Consider the following 22,655-nt stretch of genomic DNA (forward strand, 5'->3'; position numbering starts at 1 on the left):
AGTGTGCTAACCACTGCGCCACCTCCCTCGGTGGGAATATCATTGCAGATGAGACTTGTTATTAGAGCTTCTGCCCATGATGAGTTACACGTCGACCGTCTACCATTCTTTCATTCACTCTCTACTTTACGGAACCGAAAGTGGTGGCACCTTGATAAGACTTTGGACTCTTATTCGGGAGGACAGTGATTCAAAGCCCCTTGCTGTCACCCAGATTGAACTTTTTTGGGATTCCCCTTGACGGCTCGAGGCTAAAACCGGAATGGTTCTTTTCAAATGGCACGGTCGATTTGGTCCTCTATTCATCCTTAAATCGTTCATGTGCTCTGTCTCCAACGACTTCGTTGTTAACGATACGTAAAATCCTAAACTTCCTTCCTTCTATTTTCTATAATCCCGTCGGGGCTTCGGGAAACAAATGCACTGTACACATAAAATAAAAAATAAAATACGATCGAGACCAGGTATCAAACATGGATATAAATAGCGTCGCGTTGCCAACAGTAGCTCACAGTCTAATTGGAGTCCAGACAGTGGAGACGTCTAAGACAATCGCTCGCAGTATCTAAGGAAAATTACTAGGTCGGTCATCAAATTCATGTATAGAATAATGAAATATTCAATGGAAATGAACAAATGCTACATCTCCAAGTACCCCGTAAATCCGGGAAGTTTCGAGACTGGATCAATAAAAAAAATATAGATATTTTAAGATGGTAGTTTTAATGGTTCAGGTATTCTACATTTTCTCTTTCTCCTCTCCCTACTCGGATGTCGTTCAACCAGGGTGTCACATGGGCTTGAATTTCGGTTATTTCGTCAAAGCGTTGACCCTTCATGTGACTTTTATGGGCTTTGTCGTTGTGTGGTAGGTTCGTTTTAATAACACCAAGTCTCGCCACCCGTGATGAATTTTTACGGAAAACAACTATCCGCGTTAGCATTTCAATTACGTCGCGGCAGGCGTCCATGCGTCATTGGTTTTGGCCCGGAGTCAAGGTGCGCGAAACAAACTTTCCACGCACTTTTCTCTTCTCCAAAACATTCTGGAGACTGTACTGAACACTTGATTTAGACGGGTTCAGTTCATTGTACCAGTGCGGTATGCGGCACAACAATGTTAACACATTACAGCCGTACGTACATTGATAAACACTGCTTGCTCACAACTGACTGGTTGAACGTTCATCGTAGTTCAAGCAGTCTCCGTAATTACTGCGCCTACGTCACATACACGCCAGGAGTAAAATCAGTCTCGGAACATTTTGGACGGACGGTGTCTGTACACACTGCACAAGACAATGTGCAGTACCCGACAGTTGATGCTAATACTCCAGTTTCACTCACAACTAGAGAGATGGGTAAATGATTGCACGTATGCCTCTGTGCAAGCTCAAATCTCCTTTATTTTTCCCTTATATCTCCACACGAGATGAAAGTTGGAAGCAGTTGCATCGTTCAGATGTCTGTCTCTAACGGTGCCCCTCTGAACTTTTGCGAAAATATCGCCTTCTTCTCACCAAGCACTCTCATCAAAATTCATGGGGCATTTACGTAGTACTAGCTTGCTGATCGAACCGACAGGCAAGAAATCCAGCGACAAGGATCTGTATTGCTTCGGTGCCCTTCTTTAAGTTCACCTCGTAGGAATCACAAACACTGAAGCAACATTCGAGAATGGCTCCCACAAACTTCCTGTATGCGGTCTCCTCAGAAGTCTTCCCTACAACTGATCTTACGTGCTCGTTCCATTTCACGTAATTATGCAACGTGACGCCTAGATATACAGGACAAACTGTAGGGACGGATTCCTGACTGGAAGACGAGGAAAAAAGGTCCTACGACCATGTGTCCGGAAATGCATCGTTACCACGATAGATGGCGCTGAAAGTTATTCTAACCATGTGCCGTGTCTTCCTTGTGTACTGTAAACAGCAGAATGGCCCGGTAATCATGTCGGGAACAAGCCAACATGGTGTTTGTGTCAGGCCAAGCAGATGGAAACAGTTGAGAGGCAGCATGGCTATAACAGAACAAGTACCCTCACATCCACCACCCACATCACACAGCATTTCCAGCCATTTTTGGGCGTTTGTGTAATCATGCGTCCTTTCATACAGACACCCAAAAATGGCTTGAAATGTTATGAGATGTGGTTGGTGTCTGTGAGGATACTTGTTTTGGTGTAGCCTCTCGACTGTTTCCATCTGCTTCGCCGTACCGAGACACCAACTCGACTTGTTCCCGACATAAATACCAGACCATTCTGCTGCTTACAGTACGCTACGGCAAACACACAGCCTGCAACACACAAGGAACACATGGCACGTGCTCAGAGGAACTTCCACTTGTCAGCGCTATCTACCGAGGGAATTATGCATTTCCGGACACATGTACATAGAACCCTTTCACCTTCATTTTCAGTTTGTCGGTTTTATTAATGTTCGCCCTGTATAACTTACGACAGGGAATCAAGCAGCACACTAATAATATTGTAACAGAACATTACAAGATTATTTCTTCCACATGTCCGCATCAGCTTCAATTTATTCACATTTAAAGCAACCACATCACACAGACATTCTATTGAAGTCGTCACAGACCACCTACAGACTCTCGATGACGTCAGTTTCTTGTGAACAACCGTCTCATCAACAAATAGTCTCATTATCAGTTTACTGCTCTCCCTATCCAATAGACTTTACGCACACAAAGAACAGTCACAGTTCTGTCACACATGCCTGGGGATGAGGTCTCTATACAGCAGATTTGCAACTGTAATAGCATGTGAACGTCAGCTTTACCTGTCCCTCAGTAGGACATAGACGTTCTGTTTATAACAACAACAACAACAACAACAGAGACGCTTGAATATTGATTGCAATTAAATGGAAGAAAATGTACGAGGGAGTGCTGAAAAGTAATGCCTCCGAATTTTTTATGTGAAAGCTCTTAAAGCTTTTTATATAAAAGAAACGTTATTAACATTCTACATCTTTATTTTCATCTACATACTTGCAGCCGTCTGCCGCTACAGGTCTCCGAATCCGAATTGTAGCGTGTAACAGAGCAGTGCGTTACGTAACTATGTCGGTGCGTAAGAAACAGCATGCTGCAAGCGATTTTCGAATTAGAAGAGTTCTTCCACACATGCAGTATCCTCTCGTTCAACATGACAATGCCAGACCACACACGAGCCCTGCGACATCTGCAACAATCCGATGCCTTCGGTTCACTCTCATCGATCATCCTCTATGCAGTTCAAACTTGGTTCCATCCGATTTTCATCTGTTTCCAAAACGTAAGGAACACCTTCCACGATTTTCTTTTGATGGTGATGAACTCGTGGAAGGAGACGTGAGACTGTGGCTCCGTCAACAAAATCAAACTCTTCAGTGACGGTGTTAACAAACTGAACTCTCGTTGGGAGAAATGTGTTAGTCGCCAGGATGACTAAGTTAGGAAATAAATATGTGAACATAGAGCATAAACATGTAGAATGTTAAAACGTTTGTTTCATTTAAAAAGCTTTAAGAGTTTTCACACAAAAAATTCGGAGGTGTTACTTTTCAGAGCGCCCTCGTACCAATCACATAGTCAGTGTGACAGGATAGGCTTCACCAGGAAAGACGAAAGCCAGACTGTTTCTATCTTCTGGAAAGCTCGTCTACACGCAGTCTTCACTTGGTCAGCTAGTATGACATATTGTTTTTTTGTTACTTAATTGTGATGTGATCAACAACACCAGTATGCATATTGGATCTACAGGCAAATTTCGTGGCACGTCATATTGAAAACAAGTTATACGGCCAAATAAACCGTGACTTTTTCATGCAATGCTATGATTTCCTGGGTAATATTTCCTCATACCCCATCCACTCCCTTCCCCCACCCCGCTCCCCCAACGCGCCACTCATCCCCTAGAGTCCCATAGTACCATGTCCCATTCGCAGAGGAAGCTGTTTCTTGTTTCTTGTGTGACTGTGCTTTCAACATGACGTATTGTGAAAGAAATTGTTACAATATTGGTTTAAAGAGGGGGGAAGGGACCAAACTGCTAGGTCATTGGTTCCGTTACAATATTGTTATTATCACACGTGACTTTGCTCTTCGATACTGGAATACGAAATACGGCCTCTTATTACTAGTACCTCAGCAAAAAAGGCGACAATTATGTAGAAACGTAGTCGTCTGCAGTTAAAAATTAATCTTTATATTCTGTGTTCTTACAATTTTAACACTGCCCTCCAATAGAATCATTATATGAAAAACCGTACAGCGAACAGCGACTTGCGGAGTAGTACAGGGGATCCAAATTTGTACGCTATCTGATCGAAAGTATCCGCACACCTATTAATGGACAATAATAAGGGTGCGTCCACTCCTTGCCTTTAAGACGGCTTGCAGTCTGTTGGGGACACTTTCAATGAGGTGCCTGAATGTCTCTGGAGGAATGGCAGCCCATTTTTCCTAAAGAGCCGAAACCACAGAAGGCAAATGATGTTGGACCGTGACGTTTGGAGCGAAGTCGACGTTGCAGCTCATCCCAAAGGTGTTCCACTGTTTTCAAGACGAGACTCTGAGCAGATCAATATATTTCAGGAATGTTATTGTCCATAAGATCGCCTCACAGATGCTGCTTTATGAAACAGTGCATTGTCACGCTGATACAAACAATTATCATGTCAAGTGTTGCTCTAATGGGTGCAGTATGCAATGCTGTAAAGTGTGTTCATATACTTGCTCGTGTAGCGTTTTCTCGAGTGCAATAAGGGAATCAGACCATAACCACGAAAAACACCCATATTCCTCCGTACTGCACTGCTGGCACTGCAGATGATGGCAGGTAACGTTCTCCAGCCATTCGTCTCACCCAAACTCTTCAGTTGGATTGCCACAACACATAGCGTAATTCCGAGCTGTAAGTCACTTGTTACCAGTCACCCATCACAAATATCGCTTTTCACTGACCACAGAAATGTGTACTTCTGAGGAGCTGCTCGTCCGTGATATCGCTTTTTTTGACTCCCTGAGCATAGTCAGTGTGCTATCCGGACTGCTGATAGAACTTTGGAACACACGAATGATTCCTTCCGCTGATTTCATTCGTTTTTTTTATAATCGCCGTCCGAAATACCAGACGGTACGTGTCCGTCAATGCTGGTCTCGGTTTAGCTGTGGTTGTTCCTTCGTGTTTCCGCTTCACAATCCAATCATCAATAGTCGACTTGGACACTTTTAGATGGGTTGAAATATCTCTGATGAATCTGTTACTCAGGTGACATCCAGTGACTCGTCCACAGTCGAAATGAGTAAGCTCTCCTGACCGACCGCTTCTGCTGTTACTGATTCACTCCTGACAACGCAACAGTCCCCGTCTGTTTTTATTCTGGTAGGGCCGCCGCTCGTGACATATAGTACCCAATTCCGAATTACATAGTGATACATAAGTACGATCAAACAGTGTACTCCCATTTTGTGTCATCAGACTGTGACTGTGTCTTTATCTTTTGTGGACCACTATGCTTAGGTCCGGAAACTGACGCTGATGAGTGTAGTGTGTTGTGTTGAGACGGTTAGAGTTGAAGGCGCGCTGCAGCGCTGGTGTGCCTGTCTGTGTGCGCAGCCGTGCAGAACGAGCGCCAGCCGCGCAACACGGCCACCATCCGGCCCGAGGCGCTCGTCGAGATGGACCAGGAGCGCGCCCTCAGGGAGGCCGCCGTCGCCGTCGGCGTCTTTGGGTGAGTACCGCCTCCCGCTCTCTCGCTCTTGCCTATCGGACGCGCTGCGAGACATTTGTGTAGCAATGTGCACCAAATATCTAGCATACTGCCAGTAGAGTTAAGTATGGCAGATTGGTCCAGAAACAGCCACACACCGAAACATTTGGTTTGATGATCAAAATAACTAAAGTTGAAGAACAGGACATCATTTCAATAAAAAACGAATTTCGTTTCGTTCTTACCATACCTCTCACTTGATGCTGCTCACATCCTGTATCTTCTCTTGGTACACTGTGGCCATCAGGTAGTCTATGGGAAGATGTCGAGGGGGCCGAACTCTGTGAAGTGTGGGGACCGTTAAATTGATCCATGTTGGCTAATCCAATGGACAGAACACTCAACATCCAAACTGTCATTCACACTCGTTGCTGGTTGAGTGGGAGCTGTCTCTATGTTGGTGGAGGTGCTCATTAATGCGTCAACTAGAGTCAGAACTCTAAGTGTAGCAGTTTTACTCAATATGTCTAGATACAAGTCGCCGTTCATTGTGCACTCACTGCAGATGACACCAGTCATGGGGAGATGATAAATTTTTGGGGGATATGATAAAAGTCCGTAACTCATTCAATGCTGTTGTATACAACATGCTGACTTTTACAAAAATCATTAATAGTGTTTGACAATTAGCTGCCAGTAATTAGCACCAGATTTTAATTTGCGAGTTATTGTGCCACCTTGATCGCTAATAGTATGTGTAAAATACAGGGTGTTTCAAAAATGACCGGTATATTTGAAACGGCAATAAAAACTAAACGAGCAGCGATAGAAATACACCGTTTGTTGCAATATGCTTGGGACAACAGTACATTTTCAGGCAGACAAACTTTCGAAATTACAGTAGTTACAATTTTCAACAACAGATGGCGCTGCGGTCTGGGAAACTCTATAGTACGATATTTTCCACATATCCACCATGCGTAGCAATAATATGGCGTAGTCTCTGAATGAAATTACCCGAAACCTTTGACAACGTGTCTGGCGGAATGGCTTCACATGCAGATGAGATGTACTGCTTCAGCTGTTCAATTGTTTCTAGATTCTGGCGGTACACCTGGTCTTTAAAGTGTCCCCACAGAAAGAAGTCACAGGGGTTCATGTCTGGCGAATAGGGAGGCCAATCCACGCCGCCTCCTGTATGTTTCGGATAGCCCAAAGCAATCACACGATCATCGAAATATTCATTCAGGAAATTAAAGACGTCGGCCGTGCGATGTGGCCGGGCACCATCTTGCATAAACCACGAGGTGTTAGCAGTGTCGTCTAAGGCAGTTTGTACCGCCACAAATTCACGAAGAATGTCCAGATAGCGTGATGCAGTAATCGTTTCGGATCTGAAAAATGGGCCAATGATTCCTTTGGAAGAAATGGCGGCCCAGACCAGTACTTTTTGAGGATGCAGGGACGATGGGACTGCAACATGGGGCTTTTCGGTTCCCCATATGCGCCAGTTCTGTTTATTGACGAAGCCGTCCAGGTAAAAATAAGCTTCGTCAGTAAACCAAATGCTGCCCACATGCATATCGCCGTCATCAATCCTGTGCACTATATCGTTAGCGAATGTCTCTCGTGCAGCAATGGTAGCGGCGCTGAGGGGTTGCCGCGTTTGAATTTTGTATGGATAGAGGTGTAAACTCTGGCGCATGAGACGATACGTGGACGTTGGCGTCATTTGGACCGCAGCTGCAACACGGCGAACGGAAACCCGAGGCCGCTGTTGGATCACCTGCTGCACTAGCTGCGCGTTGCCCTCTGTGGTTGCCGTACGCGGTCGCCCTACCTTTCCAGCACGTTCATCCGTCACGTTCCCAGTCCGTTGAAATTTTTCAAACAGATCCTTTATTGTATCGCTTTTCGGTCCTTTGGTTACATTAAACCTCCGTTGAAAACTTCGTCTTGTTGCAACAACACTGTGTTCTAGGCGGTGGAATTCCAACACCAGAAAAATCCTCTGTTCTAAGGAATAAACCATGTTGTCTACAGCACACTTGCACGTTGTGAACAGCACACGCTTACAGCAGAAAGACGACGTACAGAATGGCGCAGCCACAGACTGCGTTGTCTTCTATATCTTTCACATCACTTGCAGCGCCATCTGTTGTTGAAAATTGTAACTACTGTAATTTCGAAAGTTTGTCCACCTGAAAATGTACTGTTGTCCCAAGCATATTGCAACAAACGGTGTATTTCTATCGCTGCTCGTTTAGTTTTTATTGCCGTTTCAAATATACCGGTCATTTTTGAAACACCCTGTATGTACGTGTGTCGCGTGGACGAATGTGATGATCGTTTGTCCTGAGTAGTGTTCTATTTGTGTCGTAGTGCATACAATCGAAATGAAATGAAGGGAGAGGATAAAATGAGGTACCGGCATATAGTTTCCCCTCTCAAATAGTTCGAAAGTGGCTGCAGGGCTAGAGGTCCCCTACCCTACGAACGCACCACCAATGTCAAATGGCCCAGTGCATGAGTCACTAATTCAAAAGTTTCGGAGTTAACGCCGGGCATTGACAAAAGGCTACCACTACACAGCCACCTCTTCGTCCTCCCTGTCTGGTCACATACTGGCGATGAAAATTTCTTTCACACAAGGATTATATTCGCCTGCCTCTGTGTCGAGAGTTGCCAGTTAAACGCCTACATCTACATCGGTCCTTACGTGAAATGTACGTCTACTCTCCGCAGATTACCATGCAGTGTGTGGCAGAGGGTACTTCTGGTTCCACTATGTTTTCGCCGTTGCCGTTCGATTCGCGAGTGGTGAGTGGTAAATGATGGTCGGTAAATCTCCGTATTAGCCCAAAGTTTCTCTTTGTGGTCATTTCGCGAAACGTTTGCCGGACGAAGTAGTACGTTGTCCGACTCTTTCCGGAACTTACCCTCTAGGAATTTCAATAGTAAACCTCTCCGCGATCCGCAACGTCTCCCCTGTAGCGTCTGCCACTGGAATTTGTTGAGTATCTGCGCAATTCTCTCGGGCCGACTAAATGATTACGTGATGAAACGTGCCGCTCTTCGCTAGGTACTCTCCGTCGTCTTCATTAACTCTTCTTGGTAAGAGTCCCAAACCGATGAACGGTACTCAAGAACTGGTCAAAAAGTATTTTGTAAGCAACTTTTTTCGTAGATGGCTTAAGTTTTCTTGAGATTCTCCCAATTAATCACACCCGGGCATCTACTTTTCCCACTGTTTGTTTCATGTGGTCGTTCCACGTTAGGTCGCTCCTGGCGATCACTCCTAGCTATTTTATGATAGTTGCTGCTTCCCTTGATCTGTCATCAAGACTGACATTGACTAGTTGTCTATTTCTTCACCTGTTTATGCGGAGTACGTTACACTTATTTACGTCCAAGCGTCAGTTGTCAGTCCTTGCACAAACATCTGCTCCTTTGGAGATCTTCCTGCAATTGTCTACAGTCTTCTGATGTAGCAACCTTCCTACAGACGACAGCATTGTGTACCAACAGACTCGTGGTGCTTCCGACGTTATGCACTACATCACTTGCTATACACCGTTGTCTAACGGTACAAATTTAAAAAGGGGCCGTTGCGCCTTTGATAAGTGATAGAAACGTCCTCGGTCTCGGTTTCGATCCCAGCGATTGCTTAAATTTTGAATAAAAAGCATTAGCAATGGCGGCCAAAGACTTCCGACGTAAGCAGTCCCTCTTCTTTCTGCGAAGTTTCTTGTCAAAGAGGCGCAGGAGCGGAAAGAAACTCTGGGCACCCTCTTACTCGTGTAGTGGGAAACTGCACTTAAAAGGCGGAAGAATCGGCAGTGACCGACGGAATGATCTCACAGAAGACAGTGGAAACTACTGGATAAAAAGCTATGTGTATCAACAGTGACCTGTACTTGAAAAGGTGACACGAAGATCTCTCCATTAACAAAAAATTCCGAATTAGTGCCCCATTCGGATCTCCGGGACAGGACTGTCAAAGTGGAGGTTACCATGAGAAAAAGATTGAAAAACCAAACAAAGGGTAACAATCTACGACTCAGAGCGTGGAATATCACAAATTTGAATGTGGTACGGGAGCTAGAAAATCTGAAATGCATAGGCACAATCTAAACACAGTTGGAATCAGCGGAATGAAATGGAAAGACGATAAGGATTTCTGGTGGGACGAATATGGGAAGGATTAGCTATAAATAGGAAGGTAGTGCAGAATAAGAGTTACTTTGAACATTTCAGTGGTACGACAGGATATTGCAGCGCCTGTGTTATTCTGATTACAATACAAAGTTCCTTTGGACATGCGCGCACGCATGCATTGCGTCGACTACTGCCGTTATGAAGTACATTAAATGTATACGCAATTGCGAATAAGGACAACCATCTGCTGTAGAATGGAATGACGACAACGAAAATTTGTGCCGAAACTCGAACTCGGATTTACCGCTTATCGCGAGCGGTCGCCTTACCATTTGGCTATCCGTGCGCTGCTCACGGCCAGATCCAAACTTCCACACGTCGTCAATCAACTCGCCGCAGTGACTGTCCTTCTGACATGCATATATTTCCGAAGGAACACTGCATCAAACTTCTGAAACAACACAGGCACTGCAATATCATATTGTATCGTAGTTATTCATGGTGGTGAGTTGACTGTATGAGACTAGAGACATAGCACCCGACTATCGGAAATACATCATCCACACAAGCCCGAAGATAGCATCAGTGGATCTGTGCAAAAACTATCGTACAATCAGCATCAAAGTTTTAGACACGAATAATACACAACAGAGTGGAAAATAAAACTGAGGATCGGTTTTACCAGGATCAGATTGGCTTTAGGAATAGTAAAGGCACCAGAGAAGCAATTATGACGTTGCGCTTGATAATCGACGCAAGATTTCAGAAAAATCAAGGTACATTCATTAGATTTGTCGACCTAAAAATAGTGTTTACAATCTAAAATTGTGCAAAATGTTCGACATTCTCAGAAAAATAGGATTAAGCTACAGGAAAATACGGGTAATATACGACACTGCCGCACATGTGATATAACATAGCTGTTAGCGTCGCTAGTTGCCGTGTTGTGAGTGGCCAGTCCATGCCAGTCTACCAACAGTTATTTGTTACCCAGTATTTTTCATTTGTGGACGGTTCCATAAATATCTTATGTTTGTAGTGTTTGTATATTCTATTCCATGTTTGCATAAACAGTTGCGCTCTCCGCCCAGGAGGTCAGACCTGTTCTGGGTGCATGTTTGTGTCGGTAATAAATGTGTTTCAGTTTTAAATGTTGTACTTCATTGACGACCCTGTCTTTAGATTTGGATTTGATTGTGATTTTGACATGAAAATATGTATAAGAACAAAGAAGGGACAATAAGAATGGAAAACCAAGAACAAAGCACTCTGATTAAAAAGGGTGTATTACAAGGATGCAGCCTGTCTCCCTTACTGTTCAATCTGTACATCGAGGAAGCAATGATGGAAATGAATCATAGGTTCAAGAGTTGCATTAAAATTAGTGATGAAATAATATCAACAATTAGATTCGCCGATGACATTGTTATCCTCAGTAGAAGCAAGAAAGAACTAGAAGACATACTGAACGAAATGAACAGTCTGTTGAGCACATGGTATTGGCTGACATTAAATCTCAAAAAGACGAAAACGATGGGGAGAATCAGAAATGAGATTAGTGCTGAAATTAACAACACACCTGGGGACCACGAAGTAGACGAAGTGTAGAAACTCTGCTGCTTTGGAAGTAAGATAACACATGGCGGATGAGGCAAGGTGGACATAAAAAGCAGACTACCACAGGCAAAGAGGGTATTCTCGGCCAAAAGAAGGCTACCAGTATCAAACATTGTTCTTACATTGCGGAAATAACTTCCGAGAATGTACGTCTGGGGCACAGCATTATATGGTAGTGAATCATGGACTATGGGGAAAGCTGAGAAGGAGAGAATCGAAGTGGTTGGCGTGTGATGCTACAGAAGGATACTGAAAATTAGGTGGAATGGTTTAATGAGAAATGAGGAAGTTCCCCGCTGAATCGGCGAAAATATAAACATGTAGAAAATATTGGCTAGAAGAAGGGACAGGACGATAGAATATGTGGTAAGACACCATGAGTAACCTCCATGGTACTAGAAGGAGCAGTGGAGGGTAAAGTGCTACTCTGAGATGAATGTATTGGCGGGCCGCATGAAACCAGTCATTAAACTGAAGACACCTCCTAAAAAAATGTGTCGTATAAAGGAACGCCGTACCACACTTCCTTGAGGAACTTCTGAAATTAGCTTAATATGTATCGCTTTTATTCGACTTTCCGTTGATGGCCACGAATACGATGATAAGATGTACATCTTTGGTAAATGGGAGAGGAATAGGGATGAATCGTGTTGGTATTAACCCTCTATGAGCAAGTTCGACAAATTTGTAACGCTTACGATACGTTGCTGCATCTGCATAGCGGGGTGCGCATTCTCGCCGTCGTCGTGCGTAGCAGATTCATAACGCTTCAGACTAAAATTATAGGAAGTGCACTGCGAGAATAATCTGGAGACAAAATCATTATTGTAGACATTATTCCGTAATTTGTGAGACTTTCTTTAAACGTTCCAAATTTGGCAATTTAGGCATTCTCAAGCAAACTGTTCTTTTTTTAGATGATGAATCCTGCAGTGTATTATGGAAAGAAGAGGAGTGTTGCCGGTCGTGAGACCGCGATGACTGTTTCATCAGTGCCTCTTCTAGTGATACCACTAACTAAGCTCAACAGAAAGGACAGAAAGCCGAAGAACAACCTCAAGTTCACTGTCCACCAATTTTTCTTCTCTACAAAGAGTGGATGTTTTAGATTCACTAATTGCATTATACAGAATCAACATCAGGCCAAAGAAGTGCGGTTCCTTGATATGATGGTAGTAAATGCATGGCTGTTGCACAGGAGGCACTGACTCTCTTCATGTACCCAAAAATATGGCGAGGCCTCTTCGTCAGTTCAAAGCTGAAAAGCTGATGCCCTGTGCAAAATTAACAAGGACGTAAGTGGGAGAGAGAAAGATTCAAAAATGGCTCTAAGCACGATTGGACTTAACATCTGAGGTCATCAGTCCCCTAAGACTTAGAACTACTTAAACCTAACTAACCTAAGGACATCACACACATCCATGCCAGAGGCAGGATTCAAACCTGCGACCGCAGAAGCAGCGTGATTCCGGACTGAAGCGCCTAGAATCGCTCGGTCACAGCGGCCGGCAGAGGGAAGGGAAGATCTTCAAGTGTAGATGCTGAATATCCAAAGAAGAAGAAAATACGGCATGCATCAAATCCAATTACCCAAAAGGTTGTTCGTCAGGACAATGTTGCACATTGGCCAGTTGTGTCTGAAGAGAGAGGTACGTGGAAGATGCCAAACTGCAAAGGAAGTCATCAATTATCTACGAGAAATGTAATGTTAATTTGTGCATCGAGAATAAAAGGAACTCTTTACTGGACTTTCATAAAGAACAAATGCTATGAAGATCAAAAGTTTCAAATTCTTAAATATTTTTATATGTCAGAAAATTATATATGTAATTATTCACAAACCAAAATTTAATTCATTTATATCCTTAAATGCCTAACGTAAGAAAATATATGACATAAACATGATTAATGTATTATTTATCAATGTATGTTTATTGTGACCCTAAAGTAACACAAATGTAACATTTATAATTTTTTGTCTTTATTGCTCCATAATTGTGTCCATAGAGAGTGTTGGTATTAAATTATCCGCGAAAAGTTGAAAACGTAATGCGCGGCTCCCGATGTCGCGCCGCCGGCTGTTGTCAGACGGCGAGGCGCGAGCCAGACAGGTGCAGAGCTATTGATTCAGCTGGCCCATTGACGTCAGCGGCAACATTTGCCACGGTGCTTGTTGACGCGGCGTCAAAGATGTCGCGGGCTGGCCGGCTGGAAAACGGACGCGCGCCACGCGTCAGCGACCAAAGGCACTCTTCAAGCCGACCTGTCTGCCTGTCGCGGCTTTAAGCGACGCCGACAAACACGGCGCCGCTGCCAGCTCTTAGCCGTGGCACGCGCTGATACTGCCTCCTCGAGTTACGAGTTTGGGCGTACCCAGAGGAGGGGCTGGGGGTGGGGACAGCTGACCCATCCCAGAGAATAATGATCTTCACAGACCGAACTCGAATCCTGCCTCGACACACAAATGGGCGTATCACTTCAGTATCAGTTTCCAGAAACGCCTACCCTATATTGGATGTTGACTAGTAGCAGCTGTTCCCAGAACATTTTGTCGTGAAGAGGTATGCCCCTCCCTCTACCCCCTCATCACACACACACCCTTCCCACCATCCGGCTCATCCGTCTACCCTAGTGCAGATCCTCAGTACACTCTTTGCTGTGAGCCAGGTGCTTTGTATCTGTGGTATGCACACCTGCCTAGCTCTAGTATCCATCCTTGTTGCTGTAATCATCAGTCCGAAAACTGATCTGCTCCAACTCTTCACAGTAGTCTACCTTGTGCAATTGTTTTCATATCTGTATAACTACCGCACGCTGCCGCCATCTGAAACTGTTTACTGTATTCACCCCTTAATCTCTATCTACAACGTTTTTTAATCCTCGTCCATCGTGTCCCCGCAACTACACACACTTATCTCCCTTCAATAACAAATTCTCTATTCCTTGTGGCCTATGATGTGCCTTTCAAAATATCCTTTCCATTATGCACGTTAGACCGCCTCTGTAGCCAAATGGTTAGCATCGTTGCTTTTGGTTCGGAAGGACTCCGGTTCGATTCCCGGTTCCTCTTTCGATTTTCTCTGAAGTAGAGAGTTCTGAGGTCTGGAACAGGGTCCACTCAACATCATGGGGACAAATAAGGGGCTGTTTGAATAAAAAGGCAGCGGCACCATGAGGATTCACCTATAGGCAATAAGGACTAGAGGATTAGCGACATGCTGGTCACCTGCCCCACTATCACAGATGACTCCCCGTACTGCCTTGAAGGCGGCAGTCGGCCATTCGGAACAGATCTAATCCGTGAGTAGTGTTTATTAGGCTAGTTTTACCATAAAGCTTTTACCCCATTCCCACAGTTCAATTCAATTCAGTACTTGTCCATTATTTACTCTTCTATGCATCTAATCTTCAGCATTCTCCCTATGGCACCAGATTGCAAAAGCTTCTACTCTCTTCTTGTTTGAACTGTTAATCGTCCACGTTGCAGTTCCATACAAGGTTGCACTCCAAAGGAATATTTTCATAAAAGACTTCCTAACACATAAATTTGCATTCGATGTTAAATAAATGTCTGTTTTTTTAGGAGAGCTTTTCTTGCTATTTCCAGTTGTTTACACCCTCTTTACTTCTTCCGTCGTCAGTCACTTTTCTCCCCAAATTACAAAACTGTTCCACTAAGTTCTATGTCATACTTTCTAGTTTCCCACGCATCACCTGATTTAAATCCACTACTCAGCGTTACGTTTATTTTACTTTTCTTGGCGTTCGTCTTATACTTCCTTTCAAGACAGTATCCGTTCCGTTCAACTAGTCTTAGTAGTTCTTTATCGTATCTCACTGAACTGCAGTGTCATCGGCGAACCTCAAAGCTTTTCCCTTCCGTGAACTTCAGTTCCCTTTATAGATTTATTTACTATTTTCCTTTGCTGCTTGCTCAGTTTACAGACTAAATAATATGGGAATTTTTAACCCTCTATATAAAGGGCAGTCAAGTGAAAACGACACGGAAAACAATAAGTAAACTGTTAATTATTTCAGGAGTAATCATCATAATTGTTAACACAGTTATCACTGTGACACTTGATAGTCGGCGCCTTCATGGAAAAATATTTGCGGCTGCTACGGAACCATGGTTGTATCCAGGCATGCACCTCTTCCTTTGACTCAAATCGACAGTTACGAATGTCTTTCTTTACGGCTCCAAAAATGTGGATATCAAATAGAGAGAAATCGGGACTGTATGAAGGATGTGCAAGGCTTTTCAAAGAAACTTTTGTAGCGTAGATGAAAAATCTTGGCAATCTGTGAGCAATGTCTTTCTTCAGGGCACCAAAAGTACGACAATGGCATGGGGAGAGGTGGAGAGGTGGAGACTACATGTCAATGATGATGAAATGATAATGAGGACAATACAATACTCAGTCTCCGAGCGGAGAAAAACTCCGACCCGGCCGCGGATCGAACGCGGACCCGCTGCGTGGCAGTCAGACGCGCTGACCACTTAGTTAAGGAGGCGGACTTTGTGTTGGTACCCACTCTGATCGAAAGTAGCGGGTCATCCCTAAAGTGGATAGTCGTATGTATGGTGCCATTTCAATACCGCTTTATGCCTCCAAAGCGACAGATGTGCACTATAATATCTTATCCGTTGAGCTTATTAGCTTTCTTTTGGCCACATGACTTTCTCATTCGTTCCATAAACGTTTTCGTGGCTTTGTACGATATAAACTCTGGTCGATTCGCTCCAATGCATTTGGCACACTTTGCGTTAGTGTGATTATGCATTGCAGAAGAACGTTATACAAACGTGTGAAGTTGGTTAGGTTCGTCAGTTTACTCTTGTGTTGTTATCAATATTCTGCATAAAATTAAAAAAGTAGAGACGCTTCCTCTCATTGTCGTCTCTTCGATTTCGGTTAACATTGCCGCTGAAGTAGATCCAGGGAATCAGTCGTGCAGGATACTGCTCTTGGCCTATAAAAGAACTTGTCGTTAATCTGGCTGATACAGGACTTCCCCTGTTTTTCTCTTTTTTTGGATCTAACTTGAGTTTTAAATCTACAGAATATATTTGTTTGTATGAGAAGCCTTTTTAAACAGTATTTTGTATTCCATATTAAAGTTTATTAAGTAGCTTCGTCCTCTTTTATCAAATTATAAATTACTTGGCTTACAGAAAAACAACAATTTGTACATTATAACAACTCCCCATTTAGTGTACTAACTTCATACACTGACGGAAAAAATTGCAACAGTAAGAAATAATTAATGTAGAGTAACGAAAATTCGGGAATATATTTGTCTAGGTAACATATTTAGGTGATTAACATTGCAAGATCAAAGGTTAATGTAAACGCGATGTAAGCCATTGCAAATGTGAAATGCTGGTACATTAATAACCGGTGTAACTGCCAGAATATTGAATGCAAGCATGCAAATCTGCATGCATTATGTTGAACAAGTGTCGGATCTCAGTTTGTGGGATGGTGGTGATCCATGCCTGTTGCACTTGCTCGATTGGAGACAGATCTGGTGATCGAGCAGGCCAAGGCAATACGTCGACACACTGTAGAGCATGTTTGGTTACGACAGCCTTGTGTGGTCGAGCGTTATCCTGTTGGAAAACACCCCAGGAATTATGTTCATGAATTCAGTCGGATCACCAGCCTAATCACCAGATTAACGTACAAATATGCAGTCAGGGTGCGTGGGATAACAATGAGAGTTATCCTGTTGGAAAACACCCCTGGAATGCTGTTATGAATGCAGTCAGATCACCAGCTTAATCACCAGATTAACGTACAAATATGCAGTCAGGTTGCGTGGGATAACAATGAGAGTGCTTCTGCTCTCATACGAAATCGCAGCCCAGACCATAACTCTAGGTGCAAGCCCGGTGTGCCTACCACACAGACAGGTTCGTTGCAGGATCTCAAGGGGCCTCCATCTAGCCAACACACTGCCATCACCGGCACCGAGACAGAAAAAGCTTTCATCACAAAACACGAGACCTCCACCCTGCCCTCCAACGGGCTCTCACTTGACACCGGTGAAGCCGAAAACGGTGGTGATTTGGTACCGATTTATGACAGTTCGTTGTGTTACTGTGGTGCCAACTGCTGCTCAAACTGATGCAGCACGATGCGCCAGAACCATACAGCGAACACGATGATCTTCCTTCTCGGTAGTGCCAAGTTGCCGTCCGGAGCCCGATCTTCTTGTAGCCGTACATTCTCGTGATCACCATTGCCAGCAGTCATGTACAGTGGCTACATTCTTGCCAAGTCTTTCTGCAACATCGGAGGAGGAACCTGCAGCTTCTCACAGCCCAGTTACATGACCACGTTCAATATCAGTGAGGTGTTGATAAGGGTGTCTTTGTCGCCTTAAAGGCATTCTCGACAAAGATCAACCCACCACGACCAGTCTCAGCGCTCAAGACCGTTACAGCGTGTATTTAAGGCAAACCAATAGCGCCAATCTCGTTGGACTGGCGCGAAATTTGAATAGACATAATCTTTCAGATGTAGAAATACGCCTACGAACTTTCGTTTATGTCGCACTACTCCCGTGCTTCCAGGCGCTGTTGGTACTCACAACAGACTCAAAAGCTCGACAAAATGATCCCGTTCGGCTCAGTTCCTAAATGGATACTTCTGTCTCTTCTTGGTCTGGCACCTTTTTCCGTCAGTGTACTACGTGTTTCGAAGCTTCATACGTCATCACGAGGTGCATGTTTTCTGCAGCTCCTGCTTTCGTGTTCGTACGCGCGATAGAGTTTTGATATGGTAATTTTGTAAGACTCAATTCCTGCACTGCCGTAGGAATGTATTCAGGCTTCCCGTGCAAAACACGGCTGTTGAGGGCTGTCTGCTGCGACGTTAAAGGGAAGAGCGCCGCAGGCGTGACCTTGTCGCTACACGGCTGCAGTCTCCACGCCGCATCGGTCTCATAAGTGAATAGTCGAGTGGTTGCACTGAACTCGGTACTGTTTCGTCAAACATTGAGTTGTTGATTCACTTTTTGCTTCTTAACTAAAACTTCTTATTTGGCAAATGTAATTACTAAGATGGTGTGCAGATCGAGCCATTCCTCACTGAAACAGCGTAACTTCCCTAACTAGTACCTTATTTTACCATCATTTGCCCAAATTATTATATGAAATAATTACTACAAGCCCAGGATATTTCCTCCCAAAGAATTATGTGACCTATTTAAAAATCAGTTATGAAATCTGCATCAAAGGAATATAATGAAACTAGACGACGTTCCTTCCGCAATATATCTAATTTGAATGGAGACAGATCTTAAACGAATTACAAATTCCAGCAAAGCAGGAAGTGCAGTATAAATTAATTGGTTAATTACTTTAATTAAATATGCATTAAAGAGCTGTTATATTAGTTAAACATAGGTTTTTGTCATTCGGTAAGCGTGCTTGGTTAAATTTAAACCTGCAGTAATAGTGCTCGATTTTAATAACCCAGAGAGTGGTGCAATGGAAAAACAATCGACTCACTCGGGAGATTAGCAGTTCTAATCCCCGTCCGCCCATACAGATTTAGGTCCTTAGATCACTTAAAAGCAAAGTACTGGATGGTTCCTTTAAAAAGGGATACGGCCGAGTTCGTCCACCAATTTGAGCTTGTACCCGGTCACCAACGATCTTGTCATCAACAGGACATTAAACCTAATCTTCCTCCCTCCTCCTTTTTATTAGCAGTAGACACCCACAGTCCATTAAGTATTTGCTTAGGACAACTTATTCTCATATATACGTCAAAACAAGCAAGAAAACGTAGCTTAAATATGAGGTATGGGAACGGCAGCTAGTATGGGCCACTTAGGCGATAATTTGCTTAAAACTTCTGCTGTTGTTTGGAAGTCAGGTATAAGTCCATAAAATGTCTGCTCCAGTATTTGTATTTGTGTAAATGAGGAGAAAAGATTTATAACCAAACCGACACAAAGCGAGAAAACAAAGGAACACCACCAACGTAACCTCATAATTTAAGGAGAAGATAGCACACTTCCAAGATTTTAGCTCCAGCAATCGATCCAGCGCGAAAATTTGCGCTATAATTCTGATAGTACGCAGTTATGACCCGAAAGCACAGCTATTAAAACTTTTGCGCACACCGGTTGTTGGTTATTCGCTCCGAAACACTGTAGCCACCTGACGCCCCAGCGCAAAGTACTGACTGTACACCAGAGTGACAATCCGCGCCCTCCTATTCACGGAACGTTGAAGGCAAAGGAACAGGAGGACTTTGGGGGTATGAACCCGTTTGTACAACGCGTTATGAAATCTTGTTCGAGAAATACAAGTTATTTTACGCGAAAAAGAATTAAGTTCATTGAGTACATAATATATCAACCTCACACGCACATGCTTTCAATATGAAGCCAATGATTTTCGTTTAACAACTTAATCAAGTCAATCACGCTACAGAACAGAGCGTCCCCTGCAAATGCACTTCACCTTAACAATGCCGGTCCGGAGTGGTCGAGCGGTTCTAGGCACTTCAGTCTGGAACCGCGCGACCGCTACGGTCGCAGGTTCGAATCCTGCCTCGGGCATGGATGTGTGTGATGTTCTTAGGATAGTTAGGTTTAAGTAGTTCTAAGTTCTAAGCGACTGATGACCTCAGATGTTAAGTCCCATAGTGCTCAGAGCCATTTGAACAGTGCCGGCTTTAAAATTCAAAGAAAATAAACCGCAACAGAGGTATTAGTAACTAAATAGCGCTAAGCTACTTTTTAATAACGCAATCATTTCACTAATTTACACTGTATTTCTGAATCGCAACATGAAAGTGTTCAAAACAATGAGATTACCGGCAGCAGCTACAGGCTACAAACTGTGCACTTTGTCACAGTGAACTAAACATTATCGCTTGTTGGTTCACGGACATTATGAGCAAGAACCTCTTAATGCGCTCCAATGTACAGCATTTCGCGCTCGGCAATAGGCGGTTGTGGTGGCGTGGGGTGAATGACCAACAACCGGGCACACGGATGTTTTAAAACTGTACTTTCACAAGCTCATAACTGCATTGTGTCGGAATAATGGGCCAGATTTTGGCGTGAGATCGATTGCTGGGGCTGATATCTTGCAGGTATGCTGTTTTTCTCCTTAAACTATCTGGTCAAGGTGGTGATGTTTCAATGTAAAACAAAATTCGAGATTGATTGGCGACTCCATGGAGTGTTCTGTGTCCCACGACCAAATAGTGGATAGAACTGGAAGGAGAATCAGCATTGGCCGTATTTTTGTTTTTTGGTTTATTATCCGCAAAATCGATTTTCGGTCACTTAGTGACCATCCTCAGTGCTCAGCGCTCTAAGCTTGTTGATACCAGTGCCTACCAATTGTAATTGTATATTACAGCACTGAGGAGGGTCACTAAGTGACCGAAAATCGATTTTGCGGATAATAAAACAAAAAAATACGGCCAATGCTGATTCTCCTTCCAAAATTCGAGATGTTACGAAAACTGTTGCGTAGTAGAAACTATACGACAAACTACAGGTTTTTAAATAAAAAAGTTGCTTCTGTGGTTCACAAACGGGTTAATCTGTATGATTCTTCAGTTTCTCCCGGCGTATTTCATGCTCGAACAGTCCACGGATGTACTGCCGGTCCATAGTGTCCAACGGGCACAATATTTCGGCGATCAGACATGTCGCCATCGTCAGGTGCGCTGACGAACTGAGCTTCTGAGGGCGGGCGGCCGTCCTAAATCCCCTCCCCCTGCGAGGCGCTCTCTTTGCGGTCCGCACCCGCGGCCGCGCGTCGGCGGTCGCTGAGAGGCTGGCGTCGGCGTCTGGGGTGGCGTCGGTGTAACTGCCTCGTCCGCCCTGGTCGCCCGTTCGTTTTCTTTGCTGAGCGTCTTTTTAATTAGACTCAATGCTGGTCCCCATCCCTTGCTGAGGTTATAGCCGCAATCTCGGTTAATGCGTCCGTCCCTAGTATTAAATTCAATAGCCTCTCTAACGACGCTGTCCCAGTATTTAGATGTCTGTGCCAAGATCCTGGTATGTTCAAACAGTGCTCTGCGACCGACGACTTGTTGGGGTACCTAAGTCGAGTGTGCCTCTGATGTTCTCGGCGACGATCTTCGATGGTGCGCACTGTCTGTCCAATATAAGTCTTCCTACACTGACGCGGAATCTGGTATATGCCGGGCTTCTGCAAACCAAGATCGTCTTTGATACTTCCCAATAATGCTCGTGCTTTATTGGGTGGGCAAAAGACAGTTCCTACTCGGGGAAAATAGGACGAATATTGAGGAAACACCGAGTAGGAACTGTCTTTTACACACCCGATACCATTAGTGAAGGCATGAAGACTGTCAAAGTGTTTCCAACAGCACAGATTCGATATTTATTGCGAAAGGCGAAACACGTTTAATGGAGCAGTTAAGTCATTCAAAATAAGAGCATTTTCTTCTGAATAATGTACTTCGTTCACGAGACAACATGACTGACATAAGGGGGCAACAAAGTTAACTTGGTAACATTTCAGTATTTTGTTGCTCTGTTACTACACGTTGCCTTCAAAAAGATCAGTAAGAACAAAAGTTATTTAAAAGTGTACTAAGTTCTTTTATTTATATCTATCTGACAACGGAAATAAAGTGTACAGAACAATTCAGTCTATTTACAACAGTTATTACAATTATTTCGAAAGGATTCACACACAAAAATATACGCTTATTAATGTTTAACTATGTATTACAGTGCTTTATACACTTTTTTCGCTTTCAGTCACGTCATGTAATTTTATTAATCTTTTCTGGAAATAACAATCACACAGCTAAAGTTTATTTTTTATTTGAAGTAAATATAAATTCATTTTAAACACAAATAAAACAATGTTATGAAACCGCTGTTTTCGGTAAAATACTGTATCATCTGTGCACTGATACATAAAATACTCCTTCTAAAATGATGGAGGAAGCCATGAGAAATATTTCCATCACTTTATAATACATATGACAGAAAACGTTCCTCATGATACGTTAATTGTAAGGTTACGTAAAGGACCACGCATTGGTCTCCAAACTGTCACCTACCTAAAAATTAATGGTACGCTCAGAAAAATTAGTTGTTTGCAATACTTTTATGAATTTATTGATTTAAAGGATATAAAAGCTT

General features: G+C 43.5%; 1 protein-coding gene across 1 annotated transcript in view; it reads left to right on the forward strand.

Annotated features, from left to right (window-relative positions):
* Positions 1-22,655, forward strand: part of LOC126481966 (photoreceptor-specific nuclear receptor-like) — a 188,903-nt gene that overhangs the window by 118,770 nt on the left and 47,478 nt on the right. The window contains exon 4 of the mRNA XM_050105930.1: positions 5,627-5,741. Within this exon, the coding sequence (XP_049961887.1) occupies positions 5,627-5,741 (115 nt within the window). The remainder of the gene's footprint in view (positions 1-5,626; positions 5,742-22,655) is intronic.

Source organism: Schistocerca serialis, chromosome 5 (genome assembly GCF_023864345.2).
Source record: "Schistocerca serialis cubense isolate TAMUIC-IGC-003099 chromosome 5, iqSchSeri2.2, whole genome shotgun sequence".
NCBI lineage: Eukaryota > Metazoa > Arthropoda > Insecta > Orthoptera > Acrididae > Schistocerca > Schistocerca serialis.